Source organism: Pelobates fuscus, chromosome 11 (genome assembly GCF_036172605.1).
Source record: "Pelobates fuscus isolate aPelFus1 chromosome 11, aPelFus1.pri, whole genome shotgun sequence".
Taxonomy (NCBI): domain Eukaryota; kingdom Metazoa; phylum Chordata; class Amphibia; order Anura; family Pelobatidae; genus Pelobates; species Pelobates fuscus.
The window spans coordinates 127392304-127413059 of record NC_086327.1 but is presented as its reverse complement, the minus strand read 5'-3'; the positions used below and the strand labels follow the sequence as shown (position 1 = coordinate 127413059).

At 38.6% G+C, this 20756-nt stretch overlaps 1 protein-coding gene across 1 annotated transcript; it reads left to right on the top strand.

Moving 5' to 3' along the window:
• The first annotated feature begins 404 nt into the window (after positions 1 to 404).
• On the top strand, positions 405 to 18244 carry LOC134577002 (uncharacterized). Its single transcript, XM_063435650.1, has 6 exons — positions 405 to 555; positions 1188 to 1395; positions 2007 to 2382; positions 8605 to 8764; positions 17439 to 17646; positions 17798 to 18244. Exons 1-6 carry the CDS (start codon positions 405 to 407, stop codon positions 18225 to 18227), a joined length of 1533 nt encoding a protein of 510 aa, XP_063291720.1. The 3' UTR covers positions 18228 to 18244.
• The last annotated feature ends 2512 nt before the right edge of the window (positions 18245 to 20756 follow it).

Sequence of the window (20756 nt, the reverse complement as noted above, 5' to 3'; positions counted from 1 at the left end):
TTTTTCCCCTCTCACTTGATCTGTGAACCAAATGGTAGGAAAATGCATCTATCAGTGTACAGTGCACATATGTACTTCCCAGTACACCGATTGGCCAAATCAAATTGACTAACTTTTTTCAGACAATTGAAATTTCTTTACAATGCACAAGTTAACCGTTGATGCTAAAAAGTCAAAATCCTTAGCGCTCATTGTCATTATTGCATTGTTATCAGCGTGGGACTAATAGTATGCAATGTTTGTAATTGTTAAATATCTACAATATTTGCCTAATCATAAAACTAACTTTCAATGTTGGTTTTTAATCTCATGTCTATGTGAATGCATGCCATAATCATTTGAACTGCGGTACTTATAAAGCCATGAAGCAGAGACCAGATCACATTTTTCTGCATAACGCCAGGATGGATCCAAGCTCTCCTAAATACTATCACGAGGATGATATTGATTCAAATGGCTTATATGACACTTATGTTGGTGCCACAGCAGATAAAAAGCATATTGAGGAGATTTTATTATTCCCTCTAAAGGCAATTTCCAGTGAAATAAAATCAGGTATGCTTTTATTTCTGGATTTCCATTTAAATATATTTAACTGTGCATGTAATGAGCTATATTTATAGGAAAACTCCAGAATAAAATATTTTGTGTGAAGAGTGTATCTTATTTTTTTTATTTTACAAACAGTGCAGATTTTAAAAGAGATTTGCATTGTTATAAATTAACCTTGATACCAAGCTGTCAATCACACTACCGGTCCTGTTATTTCCTGATCAGTAAGCTCAGTGGAACTAAACTCAAAAGGCAGCAATAGCCCAGAGCACCTGCCTTATTAAGCTGCATTGCGAAGTCTGTGATTGGACAGCCACAAACAGTCTGTCTAAGGAATAAAGGGAGGGCTTGCGAAGTCTGCAGACAATTGATCAGCAGCTTTTGCAAGCTGTTTTCCGATATACCCCAGTGAAAAAAGGCACTGGGGTATATGTACTAAACTGTGGTGTTATTTTGTTTTGTTTTTTGCATTAGGTGCAATTATTCACAGTGTGGAATTCGTTTTTAGTGGAGGGGCACTAGTAGGCCTGACAAGAACATTTTAAAATATAGTCAAACATTGCTAAAATGGAAAAAAACTAAACAAATATTTTTTTATTTCCAACTTGACTATTTATATTCTTGTTCTTCTCCAGGTCGTATAAGAGGAAGCACCTTGAATGACATTTCATTTGGCACCTCTATTTTCCACTTGTTACCACTTTGTAAATATTTCAAAGACATCACTGTTCTAGAGGTTAATGAGCACTCTCTAAAGGGCCTACAGAAATGGCTGAATAAAGAAGAAGATGCTTTGGATTGGTCTCATGCTGCAAAGATTGTTGCCAAACTTGAAGGAAACAGGTGAACCATCTTTTCAAGGATCCAATGTTTTTCTGGGAGAGATAAACTAATTGAAAGCAGCCTTTATAGCAATGAAATGATAGTGTACGAACAATGTAGCTAATAATATATATGAGAATGAAGACAAGAGAAGAGGAATAACTTGTAAGGTCCATGTAATGTTGCATGTCATGCTTGAAAACATTTACTTTTTCAAATATTTATTTTGCTTAATTCACCATAACGCGGCATGCTGTAGGAGTTTTCCATGACCAGGCAAAGTACAAAAAGGGACCCTGTACCAATGACGTAGTAATAAACACAGTATTCTCTTAGCCTAGGATTAAATTTGGCTAAAATATGTGTAATCATTTCAAATATACAGAAATTTTATGGAATAATAAAGTGTAATTGAACAATACATTTATAAATGCAACAAACAAAATGTGTATTTTTTTATTATCAACTTTTCGAAATAAAATCCCATTTTAAAATGCACTATTAAATGTTTTAGTGTTTTACAAGCTAAATTAAATCAATTTAATATCCTCTTATTCATAATTTTATACATTTGAATATACTTACAGAAATCTACATCACATGCCATAACATTGTGTTATTATATTTTACAGTGAGAAGTGGGTTACAAAAGAAGATGATCTGAGAAGATGTATTAAAGGCATATTGCCGTGTGATTTTACCAAAGAAAACCCAACTGACCCTGTTGTGTTGCCAAAAGCAGATTGTGTGATTGAATTGTTTGTGCTGGGTAAAATTTCAAAAGACCTGGACAGTTACCGTCGTAATCTAAAGATAATGTCATCTATGCTTAAATTAGGAGGGTGTATTTTACTGTTTGGGACATTTAATGCATCACATTATAAAGTTAGTGGGCACACATATCATCTCTTAAATTACAACGAAGTTGGACTAAGAAGTGCTCTAAAAGATTGTGGGTTTTCTATTGAACAAATGGAAGTGATGGAAAGCAAAATACGCAGTGATGTTGTATGTTATCATTCTGTGTTTTTTGCTTGTGCTGTCAAAAACAAAGAGCTTTAAAGCCATTTATCTCTAAACATTTGCATATTAGTTATGTTCTATGAGGCTGTTTGAAGGATTTTACCCTCATAGTTCAAATGGGATAAATCAAATTGTATTTCTTCATATTATAGTAAAATAATATTGCATTGCTTGTATGTAGTAAACAATAAAAATTAAGTTGATGTGATTATTAATGGCATTTTTTGTTCTATTGTGATATATTCATCAGTTCAGGAATCTCAAGCACATAGCATATTTTTTCATTAGAATAATGTCTGTTCCTATTCTCGATACATACAACGTCCAATATATGTATTCATATACAACATTTGTGTTTTCAGTTCAAACTATGATGATGGCAGATGTAGACTAGTTTAGTATAGGTTGCATATGGTAAATTCATAATTAATAATCTAAAATGCCCTGTACCTTTCACATCAACATTTTGTGTATTGTGACCAAACTAGCAATTTTCAAATAATACCTTTAGAATCACAAAATGTACTGATGTATGCCACACATGTAAAAAGCACTATACCCTAACTCACTCACAATACTGGCACTCACTGAGACCTGGCTGTCCCCCTTTAATACCGCTACTCCTGCTTCTTTATGTTTCGGTGGATTACAATTCTCCCACACTACCAGACTCAACTGTAAAGGATGTGGTGTAGGCATCCTTCTCTCCCCTCAATGTACCTTTCAACCTATCCTCTCTGCCCCTGCCCTTTCCTTACTTCCTTTGAAGTTCACACTGTCCGCCTTTTTAAGCACACCCCTTTAAGAATTGCCATCATCTACCACCCCACCGGTCATCCCAGGCTATTCATTGAACACTTTTCTTCCTGGCTACCCCACTTTCTCTCCTCTAGCACTCCTTCCCTCATACTTGGGGACTTTAACATCCCAATCAACAACCTCAACTGCCCTGATGCCTCCCGTCTGCTCTCTGTAACCTCCTCCTTTGGCCTCATGCAGTTGTCTACTTCAGCAACCCATACAGCAGGAAACACTCTTGACCTCATCTTCACCAATCTCTGCACCACCTAATCTCTACACTGTTCCATTTCCTTGTCTGACCACCATCTGCTAACATTTGACATCATCAGCATACCCCGTACCCAAATCTCACCACCCTCAACTCTCCACTCTCGGAGAAACCTCAACTTCCTTGATCTCCAGCATTTCTCCACCAAACTCCAAACTCTCCTTTTACCCACCTCAAATCTAACTTGCCCTAACTCCGCAACATCACTCTACAACTCAACTCTCTCCTCTCAACTCGACATCATGGCACCTCCTACAATTAAACACAGCAAGCACCCCCAATTACAACCCTGGCACACCAAGCTGACCCGTTACCTCCAAAAATGTTCTAGAACCGCTGAACGCTGCTGGAGAAAGTCTCACTTTGCATCTGACTTCCTCCACAATAAATTTATGCTGCGCTCCTACAGCCTGGCTCTTTCCGCTGCAAAAGTAAATAACTTTAACACCCTTATAAGTAACCCAAACACCTATTACACACTTTTGATGCTCTTCTTCGTCCTTGTACTCCCTGTCAAAATTACTAGTAGAATTACACATAGAATTGTGTCACACAGATAACTAATAGGCAACGTATTACCGGGCCTTAGAATGGTCGGACTTAACGTACCAAAGAATAGTCAGGATACTTGCCGAGGTCAGGGGAAACACAGAGAGACACAACGATAAGGGAAAGCCAGAAGTCAGGCATACAAGAATACAGGGAAGTCAAAATCAAGGCCAAAGTCAAAAACCAGAAGAAACTGGAATCAGGAACGCGCTCTCGGACAACCACAAGGGAAACCATGACAAGGCACTGAACAGGATGAGAACTGGGCCTAAATACCCTTCCTCTAGATCTGATAGGTTGTAACCGGCCTTTGACCCCAAAGGCAGTTACCAGGTTTCCATTTGCATGATTGCTGCTCAGCATTAACCCTTCTGTAGATTTGGTCGCTGCTCGGCACAACTTTTCCTGTGTGGACAGTAAATGCCATTAACCACATTTTTATAAGCGGATGAATACGTGACACTCCCCCTCCTTCTACCACCTTGTCCGCCACAAACTTTGCATCTCTAATTCTCTCCTTCCCCTACCAATACATCACCCAACCCCACTCCCTCCACCATTCTACACTCATGCGCACCTGCTACAGCAAATTCGTTTTTTTACTCTGCTCCAGTCCTCCCACCCAACCACCTGTTCCCTCAATCCTATTCCCTCATATCTCATCCGCACTTTTTCTCCCTCTCCTGCTCTTCCTCTCACTGAAATTTTCAATCTCTCCCTTTCCTGTGGCACATTTCCCTCACCCTCCAAACATGCAACTGTAACCCTAATTCTGAAAAAGCCCAGCCTTGACCCCAACTCCCCATCCAACTACCGCCCTATTTTGCTACTGTCATTTGCCTCCAAGATCCACGAGAGAGTTGTGTACACCAGAGTGACTGACTTACTCAAATTCGAATCTCTGCTTGACCCCCTTCAGTCTGGATTCTGCACTGGTCATTCTGTTGAAACGGCTGTGACCAAAGTATCCAACAATTTAATTGCTGCCAAATCTCGCAGCCATTACTCTATTCTAATTCTCTTTGATCTTTATGCTGCCTTTGACTTTGTTGATCATCAACAGCTTATCTGCATTCTCCATAATTTTGGTCTACGGGATACTGCTCTCTCCTGGTGCTCCTCCTACCTCTCCCAGCGCTCTTTGAGTGTTTCTTTCTCTGACTCTTCCTCCCAACCACTCTCTGTTGGCGTCCCCCAAGGTTATGTCCTTGGTCCCCTACTGTTCTCAATCTATATCTCCTCCCTTGGTAAACTCATCAGCTCTTTTGGCTTCCGTTATCATTTCTCTGCAGATGACACGCAAATCTACCTGTCCACTCAAGATCTCTGTCTGCCCATCCTGACTCGTGTCTCTGACTGCGTCTCTGTGATTTCAAACTGGATGGCTGCTCACTTCCTTAAACTCAACCTGTCCAAAACAGAACTTCTGGTCTTTCCTTCCACAAGTGTTAACACTCCTGTGTCTGTCTTCCTCCAAGTCAACAGCGCTACCATCACCTGTACCTTGCAGGCTCGCTACCTGGGTGTTCATTTTGACTCCAACCTCTCCTTCAACCCTCATGTCCAATCAATCACCAAATTCTGTCGCTTCCATCTAAATAAAATAGAGCACATCAGCCCATATTTAACGCCAGATGCAGCCAAGGTGTTTGTCCATGCTGTTGTTCTCTCTCGCCTTGACTACTGCAATACCCTTCTCAGTGGTCTTATGTGTTCCCAGATAGCACTGCTGCAATCTATAATGAATGCGGTGGCGAGGCTCATTTTCCTGTCCGCTCGCACCTCCCACGCCTCCCCGCTCTGTCAGTCCCTGCATTGGCTTCCAGTTTAGATATAGGGCTCAATTTAAAATGCTGGTGCTTGCTTACAAGTCCCTACATAATGCTGCTCCAACCTACTTATCCTCCTTAATACACAAGTATGTCCCGTTGAGGCCCCTATGCTCTGCCAAAGACCTAGGTATATCCTCTGTCCATACTCCCACCTCTAATGCTCGCCTACAAGATTTCTCCAGGGCTGCACCTCATCTGTGGAACTCCCTTCCCTTCTTCTTAAGACTTTCACCCAGTCTCCACTCATTCAAAAAAATCATTGAAAAATCACCTTTTCAAGAAAGCATATCAATTAAACTGTTAGCAGGTTTTTATCCTCCACCCCCCATGACTACTCTCTTGCAACTGTCAAAATTACCTACTAAGCCCTCAGTGAATACTTTTCTAACAACCTACTTTGTACCCCTACTTTTACCCTTTGTGTCACTATACCCCACTCCCTCTAGAATGTAAGCTCATTGAGCAGGGTCCACCACCTCTCTGTTCCTGTGCATCCAGTTGTCTGGTTACAATTGCATAGTAAAAACAGAGAAAGGTTGCGCCAAAATTAAAAATAAATAAATCAATAAAAGATAAACGATAATAATAATAAAAAATAATAAAAATAATAATAGATGAGTTCCAATGAGGAGATCAGATGATTCTAGTCTCTAATTCCACTGTGGGGGTGAATTCTCTTGTTGTAGTAGTTCACACCGTCTCGTGATATGGAAAACACAAGGGGAAAGGACCAATCGTGCTGAGTGTTTACAGTTAATATAGCAGTATTAAAACATAAGTATTACACTCACATTTAGATGAGCTATAGCCAGCTCTGGGTTTGTAGGCATATAGCGGAATAATCCCCGCTTACAGGATGTGTTGGTGCTTGTCCTCCAGGGGTTTTGTCCAACTCTGAGAAGAAGGAGATAAAAACAGCAGATAGTGCTCTCTGATGATATTATTGAGGTGGTGAATAAAATAAAATAAAATATACTCACAAGAAAAGTGCAGGTCACACTGCACTTTTAAAGGTAGCGTTAGTGGTATAATCCCCACTTCAGGATATGTAGAATATAAATGCCAGGAAAATAGTTGAAATAATAAAAATTATAATAGTGTGCAAAAAATGATAATGGTACAAATATCTAACCAAAAAATCATTTATTTATAAATAACACAATATAAATAACCATAACGCGTTTCACCGCTGGGGCTTTATCAAAATGGTATAATTGGTACAATTGCATGCCTGGTAGTCCACCCATTGTACAGCGCTACGGAATCTGATAGCACTATGTAAATAAAATAAGAATAAAAAATAATAATAACATTGGCTGTGTTGAGTTATTTTGATGGGACAGCATATTTACACTGTTATAAAGGCTGTACACTTACTACTTTACATTGTAACAGAGTGTAATTTATTCAGTGTTGTCACATGCAAAAATACAAAACAAGAGAAAAAGGGTGCTAAAGGGTCTCAAACTAAAACAAGTTATGAGACCCCATGCATCCCCTGGATATTGGTATAGCCAGCTGGAAAATAAAGAAATCTATATAGAAGCTGGTTGGCTCAATGGCCCAAAAATAGAGAGGTAAGTACTGCAAAAAACAAAATATTTACAAAGGATCTAATCCCTACTATGTGGCAGAACTGCAATAGGGCACACATGCACTAAATTCCAAGTGCAGAGGTATATATGGGATACAGGGAGAGAAAAATAAAAAACCTTTAATGAAAAAATGCTAAATAAAAGTATCCATACCCCTAATTATAGCCCCACAGCCAAACGGTCCTCTATTGCATATGAAAAGCTGGAACCTGAACCTAAAATTCGGTGGTATCATATAGGTCCCCAGCCCCCCTTGCGGTTAACAGGAGTCCAAAAAAGAGACTCAAATCAAATAATAGTATACCAGGGGTACTAATAATGCAAGAGGAAATAAAGCAGTATACAGAGAGAGAAATATAGAACAAAATCAAAAGTCAGTGACAAATGCACTGATAGTTACTTTATAAAGCCTCTCTCCCTGTAAAACTAGCTAAACAGACATAGTAGGGTGCCCTACTATGTCTGTTTAGCTAGTTTTACAGGGAGAGAGGCTTTATAAAGTAAAATTTCTTTTTATATTTTATTACTAAGTGTTTTAACGCTTTATTTCAGGCATCAGGTGGCCTGCCTGACATTTGCACTGCACTACTGTTCCGTTATTCCACCCATGTGATCGCGACATCATTGCAATCACAAGGTCTGGGAAGGCCAGATCAGTCACAGGGGGACTGCCTGGGATGCCAGGCAAGTCCCCCCTCATGGTTGACGGCGGCGATCGGGTAAGTACTAAGGACGGCGTGGACATACTATGCCGCCAGCTGGCTTTTAGGTCCGAGTCCCTAAGGACGGCATAGTACATCCGCCATCCTTAAGGGCTTAACAATCATATTACAGGGTTTTAAAGTGTGCAACTTATGTTCTCACAATGAATATGTTTAATTCACTTTAAAACTGTTGCCACTATTGAAGCTAAAACGTCAACCTTAAATTGTGATACCACTATTTCTCAGTGTCATTATTGCATTGTTTAAATCATCGTGAGAAAGTCAAACAGCATGTGAACTTGGTACTTTGTAAATATCATCAACATTGAATTAATTTAATTCCTATAAATGTTAGATTTAATCTCATGTCTATATGATTATTTGAATTTCCCATAATTATTTGAACTGTTGTACATATAAATTTATTAAGTAGAGACCCATATCACATTGTGCTGTAGAACTCCATGATGGATCCCAGCTCTCCTAAATATTATCTTGAGGAGAAGTTTGATCCAAATGACTTATATGACACTTATGTCGGTGCCACAGCAGATAAAAAGCACACGGATGAGCTTTTATTATTCCCACTGAAGGTAGTTTTCAGTGAGGTAAAATCAGGTATGTTTTTATTTCTGGTTTACTATTTAAATATTTATTTATTTTTTTGACAATCTTTATTTTGTGATCTCACAATTGTAATACACACAAACATTGGCTTTGCAGGTTACCATTATAGACTCTTAGGTGCACCATTTTTCAAGGTGTGTATGGCTATAAAATCTATTCATTTAGTAACATTGCAGCAGCAACATGTTTTTTTTTTTGAGGCAAACAGCATGCATATCTACAGCTTCAGGCATGAATACAGTAAGAATTTGCTATATTTATGGAGGCATGAGGGGCTCAGGGGGGCTAGATGGTGGTTATAACACTATAGGGTCAGGAATACATGTTTGTGTTCCTGACCCTATAGTGATCCTTTAAATAGATTGCCTAAGGTCAGATGGAGATGATTAGGTAGAAGAATCTAAAAAAAAAAGAAAGGAATAAATATTCCAGCATTGTAACTTCTCCCAAAATTTTTTAACTTCCACACAGATAGCAATTTCAAGTAGCGTTGAAATATCCCCCGATCCGTGCTTTTAATCAATTTGCCTCATACAGCATCAGAGATCTCCTTAGCCAGAAAAACATGATTTCTCCCATATTCCCATGACATGTTGCAAGGCAAAAAACTAAGAAAAAATATCACTCTGCAGCTATGACCTCCACTCCTACAGGTACTACTAAAACCAAGAAAACTAAAAGGTAACCTCCTGGGTCGTACTTGCCTTCCTCTTCTCACCTACGGCATCTTTGAAGGGGGGGTAATGTCAGGATCATCATTGGGTTTTACACAATATTGTGTATTTGGGTCTGGCTGGGATCGAACCTGAGTTGCCTGCATCCCAGTCAGGATCCTTACTTTGGGCTCCACGCATCTTTGACTGTTTCTACATGTTCTTGGTATCCTGTAGTCTGAGCCTGTTTGCCTGGGATTTGCACACCTGTTCCTGGTTCCATGATTATTGGCTGAGTCTTCCTATTTAAACCCCGCAAGTCTGGTCCTCATTGTCAGATCGTGTTTCCTGTTCCGTTTGGTTTCACTGCTGTTTATCTGACTCCTGGTTTTGATCTCCTGCTCGTCTACTGTTTTCGCCTGATTGCCGCCAGCCCTGACTTCTGTTTCTGTTACCGACTACTCTTCTGGATTTCCCTTGTCTGTACTGCGTTCCAGGAAGCACTGGTTATTTCAGCCCCAGTGCACTGTGTCACACCCTTGGGGATTTCTGTCATGAGTCCCCTCGGTCTGTGCCGAATTGCAAAGGGTGCTTTAACTCTGCCTGCCGAACTCCCACTCCAGATAAGATCCCTGACACTATGACAGCCCTCGTGCCTCCCTGCACCTAATTCAGCATCAATCACCCCATGCACTCACTACAGCCACTATCCTACTTATACACAGTAGAGTCTCTATTATCAAACACGCACACACTACAGCCCCAGTTTCCACCAGATGCCTACTACAGATTCTATCCCACACACATGGCAACACAACCAGCCTTCTCCACTCACATACTGCACTGAAAATAGCCCATTCACACACGCAAAAACCCACAAGGAGCCTCACTGTATAGACACAATCTCACCTCAGCCCCCCTGTACCTACCTTAGCCCCCCTGTTACCACCTCAGCCCCCTCTGCTCCCACCTCAGCCCCCCTTTGCTTCAACCTCAGCCCCCTCCTGTACCCACCTCAGCCCCCACTGTACCCACCTCAGTCCCCTCTGCTTCCACCTCAGTCCCCTCTGCTTCCACCTCAGTCCCCTCTGCTTCCACCTCAGTCCCCTCTGCTTCCACCTCAGCTCCCTCTGCTTCCACCTCAGCTCCCTCTGCTCCCACCTCAGCCCCCCTCTGTACCCACCTCAGCCCCGCTCTGTACACCCACCATAGCCACCCAGGTGTACTCCCACCTCAGCCTCCCATTACCCACCTCAGCCCCCTCTGCACCCACCTCAGCCCCCCCTTACCTACTCAGCCCTCAATACCCACCTCAGTCCCCATGCCTCCAAGTGCCCACCACAGCCCCGTGCCTCCCTGCACCTACTTCAGCATCTATCCTCCCACGCACTCACTACAGCCACTATCCTACTTAGAAATCCTACTTATACACAGTAGAGCCTCTATTATCCAAACATGCACACACTACAGCCCCAGTAACCACCAGATGCCTACTACAGATTCTATCCCACACACATGGCAACACAACCAGCCTTCTCCGCTCACATACTGAAGCCTTCTCCACTCACATATAGAAATGTTATAAAAATAGTACAAGTAAAGTGCAAACACTATATAGGGCATGCAAATGAAGAATGACATACATATTGAACATATTCAAATTGAAAGATAAGTGCTCAGTGACATAACCCACATACCCATAATAACATAGGCATACTAACCCAGAGCAGCAGATATGGCAACCCCGACTTTTCGGCAATAGCCTTCCTCGAGGGGGATTTAAAACTTTAAGGTTCCTGTTCCTATTCATATCCCATTAATGAAACAAGAAATATAGGGAAATCATTGCCTAATAATTTGATGGAGTGTTAGGGTTGCCGGGAGTGAGACGGATAGGTCTATTTCACATGTAGGAAGACGTCCAGGTTTTCAAAGATGTCATCACGTATGTACGTCGTCTGACATCATATATATATATATATATATATATATATATATATATAGAAAAAGAGGAAAAATTCTTGCACTCACGCTATAATCCGCCTTGTGTGCCGGGTGCTAAGCCAGGGCTTGGTTATCCAAGTATCCAACGAGGTAGCAGCACTCACGGGTTGTAAAAGTTCTAATCTTTATTAATTTATATTAAAAACACGATCAACGTTTCAGTCCACTAAACGGGACTTTCTTCAGGATCAATACAATAGCATATTCAAACTAACAAACATATATAGCAAGGTACATTTAACAAATTGGCTTACTTTAATGTACCTTGCTATATATGTTTATTAGTTTAAATATGCTATTGTATTGATCCTGAAGAAAGTCCCGTTTAGTGGACTGAAACATTGATCGTGTTTTTAATTTGAATTAATAAAGATTAGAACTTTTACAACCCGTGAGTGCTGCTACCTCGTTGGATGGATATATATATATATATATATATATATATATATATATATATATATATATATATATATATATATATAATGTGTTACTATGGTAACTAGAATAATACACCGAACTGCAGATAGAGAATCTTAGTGCTATGTGGTAGAATACAGACACCACTAAATTTAGTCTACATTATTTATCCAGGGAGACCCAAGCACATCATGTATAATACTTTGATGTGCTATTAACCCCTTAACGACGAGTGACGGACGAGGTCCGTCACTCAGGGGAATGCGTTAATGACGCATCGCGGCGATCGTGGGGTTAATGGTGCTCCGGTCTGCCTCTGCATTAGAGGCAGACCGGAGCACCGGATCGGGCTGTCAGAGTATATGTGCCCGCTCTGACAGCATGTCTGAGCGGGCACATGTGCTCTCTATACTCACCTCCGCCTCCCTGCACTTCCTGGTTCTGTGTGAAGTGCAGGGGGACGGATCTTCAGTGATCCTGCCCCCTGGTGGAAAAAAAAATAGTAAAATTAAAATCCCACCCCCCTTTACCCCCCCTTTACCCATTTTAATAAAAAATTAACCCCTTCCCTGCCAATTGATCACTGACTACAGTGATCAATTGGCAGGGATTACATTTTACTAAGATCTGATTTTTTTTTTTAACCCCTGAGGGTTAATTCTTTTTTTTTTTTTAACCCTCAGGGGTTCAATTTATTTTATTAATTAATTTAAATATTTTAAAATTATAAATTTAGCTAGCTGGGGAGGGTGGAAGTTAGTGGGGAATTGGGGGATTTAGTATTACGCTAACTAGGGGTTAACGTTAAAAAAAGTTTAAAAATAAGCTTTAAAAAGTTAAAAAATTAAGTTAAAAAAAAGTTTTAATAACATTTAAGTAAAAAATTTAAAAAAATAAACCCTTTACCCAGTCCAAATAAAAATTAACCCCTTCCCTGCCAGTCGATCACTGCCTACAGTGATCAAAATACAGATCACAGTATTATACTGTTCTAATTTTTTTTTTTAACCCCTGACGATTAACTTTTATTTATTTTTTAACCCTCAGGGGTTAAATGTATTTAATTAACTAATTTAAATATTGTATAATTAAATATTTTGCTAGCTGGGGTGGGTGGGAGTTATGGGAAAATGGGGAATTTACTGTTAGTGCTGCTTACTGCTAGTTAGGGGTTAACGTAAAAAAAAAAGCTTAGAAAAATGTTAAATCTGTAAAAAAAAGTTTTACGAAAGTTTAGGAAACTTTAAAAAAATGAATAATCAAAACAAAAGTTTAAAAAATAGTTTTAAAAAGTAAAAAAAGTTTTAAAAAGTAAAAAAATACATTTAATAACGCTCATTACCACTACACCTGGTACAAGCTAGCGGAAAAATGATCCCACGCTAAGGTTCAAAATATGCCTTTTGAAATACCCTGGGATGTCTTCTTTAAGAAATGGTATGGCTTTATGGGGTATTTGGATTATATAGCCTGGTAAAATACTCTAAAATGGGACATGGGCACAGCGTAAAAATTCAAAATTTGAAAAAAAATGGAATGGCTGTGTCCCAAATGTGCCCCTCCGATGTCCACATATACCTGGCAAAGGTACATACGGGGGTATTTTTGTACTCAGCAGACATAGCTGAGCAAAATATGAAGTATTATACAGTGGTAGTACACATATGGTTTGCAAAATATACTGTGCAAACTCACTTTGTGTGTCAAAAAGGCAGAAAAAAACGCTTATAACCGCTACACCTGGTACACGCTAGCGGAAAAATGATCCCACGCTAAGGTTCAAAATATGCCTTTTGAAATACCCTGGGGTGTCTACTTTAAGAAATGGTAGGCCTTTGTGGGGTAGTTTGAATTTAAAACCTGCAAAGATGCTTGGAAATTGCACATAGGCCCGGCGTCAAAATTCAAAGTTCGGTCAAAACTGATATGGCTTGGTCTCCTATATGGCACTGTAGCTTCACAAAATAGTGCCATAGACATACAATGGGGGTGTCCTTTTACTCAGAAGACGTAGCTGAGCATAATTTGGGGGGTTTGAACTTAGTGGCACACATGAAATATACAAAATGCCCAGCAAAAATGCAATCCGTATGTAAAAAATGCACAAATTTATTTTTTACCACATACTTTGGCATGTAATGGTAAAAAAATGGGGGCATGTTAAGGCACAATATGCACCTTATGAGATACCCTGGAGTGTCTACTTTTACAAATGGTAGGCCTTTGTGGAGTTTTTTTTGAACAGTCAAACTACTATAATACCCCAAATGGAAGCATAGGCTCATTAAATCCGTCTCTCAAAATTCTACTGTGAATACTGAAAAGGACAGGTCTCCTATATGGCACTGTAGCTTCACAAAATAGGGCCAAAGACATACAATGGGGGTACCGTTGTACTCAGCAGAAGTAACTGAACACATAATAAAACTTTGTACAGGAATAGCACACACCAACTTTACAAAATACACATGAGAAGTTCTTTGTTATAAGTTTGTGTGCGAAAACCACCAAAAAACACAATTTTACTCCAATATTTAGCAGAGGTTGGCGGTAAAATGGCTACGTAGAAAGTGTCAAAACAACCTTAGGTAAATAGCCTGTGGTGTCTACTTTATATAAATATATACTTTTGTGTGGCAATTTTGTTTTCTTTTATGGCTATTAGGCTTACAAGACAAACATACCAAATTCTAAAATCGCTCCACATAAAAAGTTTATTTTACTCCTTGTGCTTTGTGACCTGTAACTACCAAAAAAACTTAAAATCCCAGACACATTATATATTCTGTAATTCAGAACAACTAAATGAATTTATTTTTAATTACTTTCCTTAACCTGCACTAATTATGTACACATTATTATTGCAAAAACTGTAAAAAAAGCACACAAAAATTATTTTTTTTGCATATTTCTGTATTTTTTTTATAATAAATAAGCATTTATATATATATGTGTTACATCAAATTAAAGCCCTTTCTGTCCTTTAAAAAACGGTATATAATATGTGTCGGTGCAATAAATTAGTAAAATGCAAATTGCAGTTGAACGCAAATAGCAAAAAATTCAAAAAATGCCGTTGTCATTAAGTGAAAGACAAGCTTCTGAAGCTCTGTCCTTAAGGGGTTAAAGCTTACAAGAATTCTTGTGTGTGTGTGTAACCCCTTCACCACTGCAAATAAAAACAGTGTATAGACACTTAAAATTGAGATCTCACCTAATTGTATACAGCACATATTCAGTCTTAATTTAGTTATAACATTAACATTCTACAATGAGCACAACCCAGCATATATCAAACTCTTTAATTAGAACAGAGAATCAAGAAATAGAAAAAATGCATGTAGATGTAAATGTAAAGTACATTTCATATTGATATCAAAACCAAACATAGACATATAACATATCAAAAATACATATCGAGTAAAAGATTTATAAATGTATATATATGATATATGGGGCCACAAATAAATCATACAAACAAAATATATAGAAAAAAATCAAATAGACCAATAATACAAAATATAAAAAATAATTAAAAAAAATAATGCAAAAAAATATATATAATAAATAACAAAGAAAGATAAAAAATAAATTGATATGTAACATGATTATCACCATGATTCCCACCACGTACAACCGAGTTCTCCTCTGCGCAAGTAGGCTTCCTATAGAGGAGCATGATTCTGTTATCTTTGTTTGGTTCCCCCCCCCTCCCTTGCTGTTTGCCCCTTACAAGCCCTTGGCTTTGTCACAGGTGGCGGTCCGAAGACCGGGTCCCTGTGGACTATCAGGGCCTGGTGCAGGGTAACCACACACCCCCTGGGGTTGAGCACCAGCGTTTGTGCAGCCACATACCAGGGCCCTGATGCAGCTTCTACGGATCCCAGGAGCTAGATAATAATATGCAGACCTCCCAGGATCTGAATAGGGAGTCTCTGCAGCAGAAATGTATCCAGTACTAGAAAAAAGGCAAGACTAGAACTGGCACCAAACAAGATAACAAGACAAAAATAGAAGAACCCAGAACCGGAGCAGGACAGAAAGCAGAACCCAGAACATGTACAAAATACATGAGGGAAACATGAACAGGACATGGGCAGGGCAGGACAGGACTGTACATAAACTGGGAATACAAGACAAAATAAAACAAGACAAGAGATACAAGGCAAAACAAGAGGAGACATAACTAAGTACTATATATGTAGTAAACATTGGAGATTTAGACATACATAAATGGCCAAGATGTATGCAGCCCACCACTGCGCCAAAGTACTCCAATTATGATGTGTCCGAACTGCCTAGATATGCATGACTAAATAAAAAACAATAAAACACACACAGTACTTACCTGCAAAGTAAGGAGCAGAGGATATGAGACCACTGCTTGCAGGAACAGACTGAAACAAAAAAGGATTAATGGCAAAGGAATGGGTGTGGCAACAAAAAACAAACATTTAAAGGAATCCAGGAGACTGGGAATTCCAGTAACAAAATAAAGGAATGAACCCAGAATACCCAGCATAAAGAAAACCAGACATAGGATAGAAAACCAGAAAAACCAAGAAAGTCCAACCAAGAATTGTAAAAAGAGTACTGGATACCAGAAGCCAAGGCCAGACATCTGTGTAGAATGGAACAGGACATGACAGGCTTAACCTTAATCCTGGACCATTGGTTACTTACTAAGGAAGGTTGCACAGTGCACAGACTGCATGACCCACAAAGTAGGTCCATAGAAGCAAGAGGAGCCATCCAGGGTTGTCTCTCATACACTTAGGAGTCACTTGAGTTCCACAATTTCTCCTCATATGTGGTCTAAACTGGACTGTTTAAATCCCCATATCATATCAATATAAAACTAGTTACATTTAATGATTAGGGGTTGAATTCCACCTGGAAATGAAGACTACTCTTCGTGATATAAAAAAACACAACATGGATATAGTGTGTGTCCAAGGAAAGGAGTTTTTAGAGAGGTCTACACTTCTGCTTGCTCCCAGCCAGAAGTGTAGACCTGCACTAGCAGCTCACCAAACTACCTGAGAATTCACTGGACCACTCGGGAAGGAAATTATTGCTGCCAGCTATTTCATTAATACTATCAAATGTTTAATATATTATTTTTGCTCCATTTACACATACACTTTTTTTATTGTGTATTTCTTATATTATTTATATTTTTATATTGTATATTTATATTGTACTTGCATGTTAGATATTCATACTACTTTACTCTTTGGTATGTGTATTTGTTAAGTGTAGCTAGTTTAGAGATCTTGCACTATATGGGACAAAAATATATTTTTTAATAGTTTTATTTGTTTCTCTCTCTCCCCTATGAATATTAGCCTCTGTTTTCTTAGTTTTTTTTAAAAATTCTGTTTTTCGTGATAGAAAATTTGAGTATGCTGTTTGCTTAAGGATTTGTGACCCCCTTTTTTTTCCATTTTTCAGCTTTATTCAGTTTTTATTATCTTACTCCCTCTACATTACATTACTACATTACACTAATATTTATTTGGGTGTTTGCTCTGTAAATATCTATTGTTTTTATTTCCAACTTTGCTATTTATAGTCTTATTCTTCTCCAGGTCGCATCAAAGGAAGCACCTTGTTTGATATTTCTTTTGGCCCCTTTATTTTCCACATGTTACCACTTTGTAAATATTTTAAAGACATCACTGTTCTAGAGTTTAATGAACCCTGTCTAAAGGTGCTGCAGAAATGGCTGAATAAAGACAAAGATGCTTTGGATTGGTCTCATGCTGCAAAGATTGCTGCTGAACTTGAAGGAAACAGGTGCGCCATCTTTTCATCCAGGGTATATCTGTGGGAGAATAGTATTAGTATTCCATTACCGAAATATGTATCGACTCTAATTGCCAAATATTTTCTTTCCTTAGAATATATTTCTATACATGCCATAAAATTGTGTTATTATATTTTACAGTGAGAATTGGGTTGAAAAGGAAGATGATCTGAGAAGATGTATTAAAGCCATATTGCCGTGTGATTTTACCAAAGAAAACCCAACTGACCCTGTTGTGCTGCCAAAAGCAGATTGTGTGATTAATTTGTATGTGCTGGGTAAAATTTCAAAAGACTCAGACAGTTACCGTCAAAATCTAAAGATAATGTCATCTATGCTTAAATTAGGAGGGCGTCTTTTATTGATTGGGGCATTTAAAGCATCACATTTTAAGGTTAGTGGGCAAAAATATCATGTCTTAAATTTTAACGAAGAGGAACTAAGAACAATTCTGAAAGATTGCGGTTTTAATATTGAACGAATGGAAGTGATGGAAAGCAAAATACGTAGTGATGTTGTATATTATCATCAGATGTTTTATGTTTGTGCTGTCAAAATCAAAGAGCTTTAAAACCATTCATCTCTAAATAGTTGCATATCAAAAATGTTCTATGAGGATGTTTGAAGAATTTACCTTCATAGTTCAAATTGGATAAATCAAATTATATTTATTTGCATCGTAGTAAAATAATATCGCATTGTTGCATTGCTCTTATGTAACAAACAATAAAAATAAAGTTAATGTGATTATTAATGGCATATTGAATTCTATTGTGATATATTCATCAATTCATGTATCTCAAGAGAAGAATAGATACACAGCATATTTATTATTAGACTACTGTACCTGTTCTCAATACATAAAAACATAAACATTTGTACAGATATTTTAACCACAAGTGAATAAATGAGGTGCTTAAAATATGAAACCAATGTTGAAAAACGTGAAGTTGAAATTAGGTTAAATATCCCTTTAAGGTGCAAAACGGCATGAAGAATTTTGTTTTTAAAGTTTAAACAATAATCAAATGTAAAGTAAATATACTGTGTGGAAAAATAAATGCAGCAACCAACAAGAGTTAAGCTCATGCCATTTAGTTAGAATATAACAAATGATCAAATAGGCCGTAAAAAAAAAATAAGGTCAAATAAAAATGAAGTAATTTTATCATATGTTATATACAACTTTGCTTTTGTTTTCAGTTCAAACTATGTTAAAGGGACACTATAGGCATTCACACAACTTTGTCTCATTGAAGTGGTCTATGTGCAGTGTCCCTGTCCCACTTAGTCCTTCAATGTAAATCATTGCAGTTTCTCCAAAACTGCAATGATTACCTTGCAGGATTTTGACTGCCTCTAGTGGCTGTCAATCAGAAAACCAGTAGAGGCACTTCCTGTTGGTTAAACGACTTTTGGTCTCCTAACTGACACTGGACGTCCTCCTGCTAATTAATTTCCACCATAAAAAATGTACATAAAAAAAAAAAGAGAGAATATATATAGTGTGAAACTGTATGACTTAAATATACTGAAAATTAAACAGCCAATACACTCACAAGTAGAGAGCAGGTAAAGGTTGTCAGACTATAAAGACGCCAAGACAGATTATCCATCAATGTGTGCCATTCTTCTGTTGTTCACCCAGAAAAACAAAATGAAGCAATGGGAAGCACATACAATTCATCCTACAAAGCTTTAAAATCCACATGCAGGAACCAAAGTCCCTGTAGATGCATACTTGCAAAAACAGAATATTCAACGATATAATCTTTCAATGTAGGGTAATAACTGCTTGATCCAAGGATAAATCTGACTGCCATTCTGGGGTCAAGAAGGAATTTTTTTCCTAGCGTGTTGCAAAATTGTGCTTCAAACTGGTTTTTTTTGCCTTCTTTTGGATCAACATCAAAAAAACTAATGTGAGGAAGGCTGAACTTGATGGATGCAAGTCTCTTTTCAGCTATGTAACTACTACTACTATGTTATCCTTACAATGACAAGTCTGCAATCCAAATCAGCTAGAGACATCCTGCCACAGTAATCGGCATATTGATCGCTCAGAGTTGCTCTTCCTGGAGGTGGGGCAATATATCCTGAAGTGCATGTGAATTGGAAAAAGATCACTAATTTTATGAGGATTGTAGTTATTAATTATTATATGTAATAAATGATCATTAATAATTCCAAAATCCCCAAATTCCCAGATAATTAAATTAATGCCATATATGGTATCAGTTTGTATCTGCTAACACTTTACAGGTTGCTCCCTGCAATAGAGGGATTCCAAAATGGAGTCCACTCACCATGTGGACTATTCAAAAATTGAGTTACTTACATGTGGCATGTATCACAATGGGAATCAAATAACACTCAACAACAAATTTCTAAATATCAAAAAGATATATTCAAAGAGGTATGATTCAACAATTAACCCCCTGTTGGGATCCCGTGGAAGGCTGCGAGGGGAGGCTGCACTCCGCTCGCAGTACTCACCCTCCAGCCGTCCGCGGTCCCCTCCTCCATGTGGGTTCGGCGAGCAGCATCCCTCCAGCCTCGGATGCCGCCCGTGTCTTCCTCCACGTCACCCAGCGGCACCATGCATGACGCTGCACGCTGGGAGACCACCCAAGATATGACACGCCGGGGTCAGTCACCTGACCCACGGTTAAAGGCACAGTGCCTCAATCACAGTGGGAGGTTTAGATATCTCCCACGTGTGATTGTTAATTCTGATTAGAAATGATCCAATCAGAATTAACCTGATGGTTTAAATAGTTACCTTTCCTGTTCCTCCCTGCCCTGTTGTGGTCTTTGCTTACTAGTATTGATACTGAACTTGTGTTTCTGGTTACGTACTCTCTGGCTTGTTATCTGACTTTGTGACTTTCTCCTACCCTTTGATCTCGGCTTGTTTCTCGTTATCCTGTCTTCTGATTCCCCTTACTCGGCTTGTCTCCTGACTATTCTGTGTGTGCTTAGCCCGGCCACTCTAAGGTCCGGTACGGCACCTTTTCTGTGTGTGTGTGTGAAATAGCAATACAATACGTATACTTATTAGTGCAATTACAGAACCACTAGACAAAGCTTGTATCTGGTT